The sequence below is a fragment of the Austrofundulus limnaeus genome, unplaced genomic scaffold, assembly GCF_001266775.1.
Source record: "Austrofundulus limnaeus strain Quisiro unplaced genomic scaffold, Austrofundulus_limnaeus-1.0 Scaffold6, whole genome shotgun sequence".
Classification (NCBI taxonomy): domain Eukaryota; kingdom Metazoa; phylum Chordata; class Actinopteri; order Cyprinodontiformes; family Rivulidae; genus Austrofundulus; species Austrofundulus limnaeus.
Genome location: NW_013952408.1, coordinates 5,177,787 through 5,184,916, shown reverse-complemented (window position 1 = coordinate 5,184,916; position 7,130 = coordinate 5,177,787). Strand labels below are relative to the sequence as shown.

At 38.0% G+C, this 7,130-nt stretch overlaps 1 protein-coding gene across 1 annotated transcript in view; it reads right to left on the bottom strand.

The window, feature by feature from the left end:
* The window catches only part of gpc5c (glypican 5c), a gene marked incomplete in the record, with an annotated part of 104,127 nt that extends 100,760 nt beyond the window's left edge, over positions 1–3,367 (bottom strand). Inside the window, 1 exon segment of the mRNA XM_014031977.1 lies at positions 2,771–3,367. Coding sequence (XP_013887431.1) covers positions 2,771–2,948 — 178 coding nt within the window.
* Positions 3,368–7,130: the final 3,763 nt, after the last annotated feature.

Below are 7,130 nucleotides of genomic sequence, written 5' to 3'. Positions count from 1 at the left end.
TAGTTAGTTAGTTAGTTAGTTAGTTAGTTAGTTAGTTAGTTAGTTAGTTAGTTAGTTAGTTAGTTATTATTTTACTGTCTGCAGAAAGAGATTATTTATGCAAGTTCTGCAACTGCAGAGCCGACTTTAAAGATCTGTGACACACGCTGTGTTCCAAACTGCAGTCACGCTTTGATCCAAGGTCCTTCCATTGTCTTTAAAACCTCTGCTCTTCATGCTATGGAACTGACATTCCCTGTTGCTACTAGTGACACCCTGCAAAACAAACATATCAAGTGGTTTGGATGTACCTCCAAGTATGTTTCCCACTCAGCTATCTATTACTCTTCTTCCAGTTACAGCGAGCAGACTCAAACTGGGTGATACTGGAGCTGGAGCCAACCTTGCAATCTCACTGTGCTGCAGCAGGAGTACCGACCCTATAAATCAGACACATCTGTCGGCCAACATGTGTGCATCACTTGGTATTTTTAATATCGTTTTGCACTGACATTTCATTTAACATTTACAACTATGCAAAAAATAAGAAAATAAAAAATAAATATCTTCTATTTGCATTTCAAACTATGCTGAATTATTAGGCTTTTATCAGCTGGGACTTTTAAAGTCAGTTTGTTGTTGTCAGTAGACTCATACAAAAAAAAATCCAGTGGTGATAAACTCTGAGGCTCCCGTCAGAGACAGGGCTCTGTCAGAAAATGATTTYGCGCTCATTTAAAGAGCTAATAAAAACCACACATCCTAGTGCTATTACGCAATCAGCACAAGTTTTACAGACAGTGTTGGTGGAAATGTGCTTCTATTTCAGTTGTTTTTTGGGGGGGAGACTAGTAGCATAGGTAATTTGTTACTGTATTAATCCATCACTGTTAATATTTTGACTTATTTTGTAACAATGAACTTGAGAAAATAAACTTGCACCACATTGTCCATATAGGCGGTCCTGCATAAGTCGGTACACATGTGTAGCTTTAAAACATATTAATGTCATTCTCTATTTTCTTAAGCTTGCTTTTGGGTTTAAAACTTTGTTCTGTGACAATACTATTTATCCACAATGTAAATTATGGAGGTTTTTTTATTTTTTTATTTTTTTTGGACAGAGATCATGGTCGATGCCATGGAAAAGGCTGTCACAAATCAAAAACAGGCTTAGACCACACAAACAACTGCTCCAAACTCTGCACAACAGCACTCGAGCTATGCACAGTGTCAACTCAGCCTGCTCACCAGTCATCTCACTCATCTGTTGGTTCAATTTACTGCCCGCATGCCCTGTTACCCCTGTCAGCAACCTGCCTCTTTCCTACATTCACTGTSATGTTCCAGTCAAAGTAATCTGGAGCCTCTATTCCTTTGGCTACTCAGGTGATTTTTGGATTCTTGGTCTTTAAATAACACATCAATACTCACCTCGCAGAGCATTTACATGTCTCTCATCTCCTAAAAATGCTGGGGGGAACTGCTGGTGACTGAAATATGGAAATCCCAGTTCTCTCTTCTTACAAGGTGCCTACGGTGTTTGATTATACTGTCAAGGCTAGAGATAAAGCCTGATGTCTCCTGTCACACACCACCAAGGTATTTAATATGTAAGGAAGTTAAACACAAGTTTTCTAAGATTAGTCAAACCATTTTGACTTTGAAATATGACATTTTTTTTAGTTTAACTTCCCTTTGTCCATCTCTGCTTGCAGGAGAAAGGAGAGAAGAGACCTGCTGCAAATGTCGTAAGGCCAATTTCAGAATTCAAAGGATTTGATCAACTATCAGACTGTGAAAACATGGAGCAGCATGACAAGCATGATATATGAAAGCGTTTTTTTAATCATATTTAGGGATATGTGAGCAAATAATGATAAACAGTCAAAAATACATTTTGATATTTCTGTTACATACTGCCTCTGTAACATTCTAAACATAATGCAGCAATTTAAACTTGATAATTCATGTTTGCAAGGACACAATATAGTATTTAGGTACTGCAGGGACTTACATAGATGTGCTGAGTCATAATAATGTATATATGATTTTTTTTTTCCCCTGTGATCATGTCATTTTGACATTGGGGTGTTTCATGACATTTTTGTTTGTTTATTTGTTTGTATTCTCCTCATGCAAAACGGTCTCTCAGTTTGTTATAAAGACAAACAGGATAAAACTGAAATCAGTTTCACTTCAAGTGGCCTGCACCTGCTTAAAATCCATTAAAAGTGTTTTAATGTAAATAAGTTTTGTGCATGTGTGTCAAATCTTTGTATGATAAGCAATAGGTGAAGAAGCAATTTGTGAAAGGAAATACAATAAAATCAGTGGAAAAAAGGATAGTGATAAAAATGATGTTATAGAGTGAAAAAAAGTAAGTCAGCCAACGTTATGGTTCCCCAAAGTGTTTTGGTTTTGACCCACAAAATAAAAAAAAGTTGCTGACTCATGACATGTCACTAAATAAATATTCATCAAAAAACTTTTTCACATTGTATGCATTGTTTTTAAAAGTGCTTAGCCATAACTGTTAAAGCTCACATTTTTTTATTTTTATTTTTATTTTTTCAAGACCTCACACACTGAGTGTTTCATGACCCCACGAGAGGTCCTGACCCTAACTTTGGGAACCACTGAGCTGACGTGCGCTTTTGACAGGGACATCAACGGGGCATTAAAAAAAATAATAATAAACACTGMCACAATGAAATAATTATTGCCTAATAATAAAGTTTAAGCTTGCCAAGAGCAAGATGCTCCTCGCAGGTTTCCATCACTGGCTTACCTGTGTAAGGTGTCTCCGGCACAAAGTGAAGTGGCCCCACCTGCCGCAGCTGGAAAGCCGCTTTCACCTCACGGCAGCTGTAGGCGTCCCCGTCCATCACGGTCACCGCAAATGTGACCAACGTCAAGATCCAGACGGAGTCCAAKGAGTTCACGCGGGGGCATTTTCCTCGGGACATTGCCGCATCTCACAGCACCAGGTCTCCTCGTGAGATCACCAGCTGGAGTCTGACTCTGCAACTGTGAGGCTGAGCTGAAAAATATAACCGCGCAAGTCTGGGAGCGACGACTAGTTGGAGCATCTGACGAAAGCTGTCCTGCTGGTTTTCACATCATTGGTTAGGATGAGCACCACAGACAGGCAGACAGATAGAGTGAGACAGGCAGAGGGGGTCTGCTTCCTGGGCAGATGAGGAGTGGCGTGGACTGAAGCGAGAGCGTCCCGCGCTGAGCACTTTGCAGTGGGTCTGACTGCCTGGATGCCTCCTGCCAAAGCCTGGCGCACATTCCCCTCCTTCTTTATTTACTGCCTCAGCTGAGGGCCTTGACTGGAGTCACTTTAATTACCGTAAAGGGACGTTTTCATGCAGCCATATCACTTTGAAGCATCTTCAGTTCCAGCAAATGAGCTAATGCAGCCTACCTGTTGAACTTATTTTGTTCAGGTTTTCACCTTATTCTGATTCATCCCCACCTCCAGTTTTACAACTATGAGGCAATTTAACCCCTACAATGATCTTCTTTCACACATTAAAAAAAATAATAATCATGGCAATTCTTTCCACGCTTGCTTTTCAACATTCCGTGACTTTTAGCTCGTTTTGATCGTCTTAGAACAGACACCCGCAGACCTGTTTATGTGGTTTACACTTGCGCCCTCTAGTGGAATAAAAAATGTTTTGAACAAACTGAAGAAGTCTCTTGGAAGAGAGACGAAACGTTTCATTAAAGAAGAACCCGTCCAGAGGACCTATACATTTTTTTCCCCTTTGGTTTTTTACCTGGATAACTGAGATGCATCAGGACATTTTGAACAAATTCTCATTAGGAAAAAATTCTCCAGATTGCCATTTCTTACAATTATGCCATTTGTCTTGTTACGGTGGATTAGACATTCAGCTTTAAACAATCAAAAAACAAACTGTAAAACTATTTTTGTTTAAATTTTGTTTTAAATCAAAACTAGACATCATGACTATTTGAAATTTTTATTTTATTTTTTTACAGGGACAAGCTTGAATATAATTATGTTGTTGCTAGTTAAAATTTTATATAAATGCTCAATGCAAAAAAATAAATAGAAAGCATACTTATTTATTATTTAACCAGGCAAATCCCATTGAGGTCACAAATCTCCATTTCAAAGGAGGCCTGGGCCCGAAGGAAACACATTGTAGACGTGTTTGGCCTTCAGGAAACTGTAGAACATTAAAAAAAATGCACACAAGCATGAGGAGAACGTGCAAACGCCACAGCTAAAGACCCAGGTCCGAACCCACCTGRACCTTCTGGCCTGTGAGGCATCACACATTTCTAATGCAAGTTTTGTGAATTAATTAATTAATAAATATCATTATTGCTAAAAAATGACTAGTTTTAAACCAATTTCAGGCATCAGTAAGCAGCAAATGGAAAGTTTGATTAAATGTTCCAGTTTGTCTAAAACAAAGATCAGATTTCAAGAAGTGCAACAAATGTTTACAAAACTGAACACATTTGCACAGCAGACTATAGTGATATTACACTCATTGAACTACAGCCAAAGGGTGAATACAAGCGATGTGTTTTATTAAAGGGGTGTGCTCGGGTTCAGTGTGATGACAAACTGTTGATTCAGACACATCTTTATTGGCTTATAAAAGCAATTTGAGAAGAAACATACATCTGGTTGTTGTTATTAGTTTCTTTCTTTCTTTTTATTTATTTATTTTTGCTTTTTATTTATTTTTCTTTTCTTTTTTGTTATTTTTAAGAAAATAGTCCATGTGCTGATTGTTAATGGTTATGTACAGCAGATGGCGCCAATCACCACGTTTTTCTCTGCTCATGCTGCTTCAGAGGTCATTTAACTGTCATTTATTAAAAGTAACAATGCAGTGTATTAGGAGGTGAAAGGTCACAATTTTATTTACTGTCTATAATCTCTCTCTCTCTCTCTCTCTCTCTCTCTCTCTCTATCTCTCTCTCTCCCTCTCTCTCTCTCTCTCTCCATGTGTTTTGCAGTGATTCAACAATCACTCCAGGCGTTCTTTAATTACGCCATCAAATGTTTTCAACAAAAGAACACTATGTTCCACTATGCATACCATTTACAAAAGTTCATGCCCTCATCCCTTTCCTTTAGTACAATTGCCACTTTACACAATTTGTAAAGATTCAGTCATAAAGATACATTTTTTTAATGGTGTGGGAGTTTTATATGTTATCATCTCACTGCATGGGTCCAGTGGTTTGAACACAATCTCTGGGTGCGTTCATCCGTCAATGGCTCTCTAAACTGTATGTTTAAAGGTTCACAGGGGGTTAAGCCCATCAGCCGCCTGTTAGAGCGATTACTGTCTCCAGCCTCCATTTTCACCTCTCTGTCTTGGTGGAACAGCAGGAAGTGTGAAGAAGGGTGGACGTTAGAGATGTACCTCTGCTTGACATCTCCCGAGGGTAAAAAAAGGGTGATAAGTAAGAGTTTAGAAATCCACAGCTGCATTCTAACAACATTATGTCCATTATCTGCATACAAAAATGTTTTAAAATGTGAAAACATTGTGTATGAAAACATATTYTGTGCACTGAGTAGGAATGAGTAGTAGCGTGCATACATGAAACCTAGAGTGGTCAGATGTTTCTGCCCACTGCTTGGTCAAAGCAAGAAGCTTATGCTCCATTTMTTTTACCAAGATCTGAGGAATGGAAGTAAGCCATGTTGCATCTTTAATGAGTGCCTGACATCTGTCTCACTATCCCTTCCACTGGTGCTATCTGCATTCTCACAAGTACAGACTTTCTTTAGTACTGAAAATCACAAAATACATCTGCATCTCACTGCAAACCAGTTTAAAGGGGAAACAGAATTTGCCTTTTTTTAGGTGTCAGTTTTTGATGGTAAGAAAATTTACCCGAGAGAAAATTTAAAAACAGGATCCTTGTATTTATAACACATCTTTTCATCWGTGTCAGCTAATTGATTGATATAATGTTTTATAGACTCTTCATTAGCTTGTTAGAGTGCTGTTGGATCAATACATCATCATTACATGCATGATTGAACTGAGTGGCTTGTATCTGCTCAAGGGGATATTAGTCTGTACTTGTATACAGACAGTAACATCACATTTATACCACGCAGGGACTGACAGTTTTGTGTTATTTGCAAGAAATTTAAAATGCTTCAATTGCCCTAAAATTGTTCTTACTATTGTATATTTTTGCATGCACGAGTTGTTAAAACTAAAAGAATATTGACTCCATTGATGGTACAGATACACTGTAATTGCATAAAATGTTCCCTGTTATATAAAAAAAGTTTTTTTTAGGCAAAACCCAATACATCTGAGATTCTACAAACATATTAAAACACAGTTCATCTAATGTTATCTATGCACACAGATTTTGTGATTTCCTCACTGTATGCAAATATGTTCTTGCAATGGTGCACGAACTGCAAAGTTCCAAGAACTGAATTCTGTTTCACCCCTTGTTCTGTCCCAGAGAGAGTGTCATCTGCTGTTCACCAAACAAGCTATTGTTGTGCACATAGGTGGAAACATTTATTTAACCCTCCACTCTTGGGATTTTCTTTTACTGTCTGTGTTCATTGAACTCCTATGGGATCTAAACGCTCCCTTTGAGACAGCACACATGGGCCATGCACTGACGTCTGAATAGTCTTTGTATTTATGTGCACGTGTATTTATGTGCGTGTGTGTGTGTGTTGATCCAGTATGGATGAACTGACCTGCTTTGTATGTGACCAATCAGCCATGGTACTCACAATAGGCAGAAAAAAGGGGTGGACTACCTTTTGACAGAGCATTTTATATCAATGAGATCATAGCATTTGCTCATTAGTAACATCTGAGCTGCTGCTATGAGAGKTCTGTTTAAAGTAGAAGCAGAGACTTATTTAATTATCATCAACATCATCATTCTAAAGACAAATGTCTGTTTTTGGCGAACAAGTATTATTTAGTACCATGTTTTGTGCTGAAGTGATGAAAATTTTGTTTTACTGCTACGACTCCCCCCAATCACCATTAATTTTTAATTAATTTATTCATTTTGTTTTGCTATAATGAACATCACATGTCTTTGAAAACTGTTTTGGCTATCTCCAATTTATAACTGCAGCCACTAAAGTGTATATA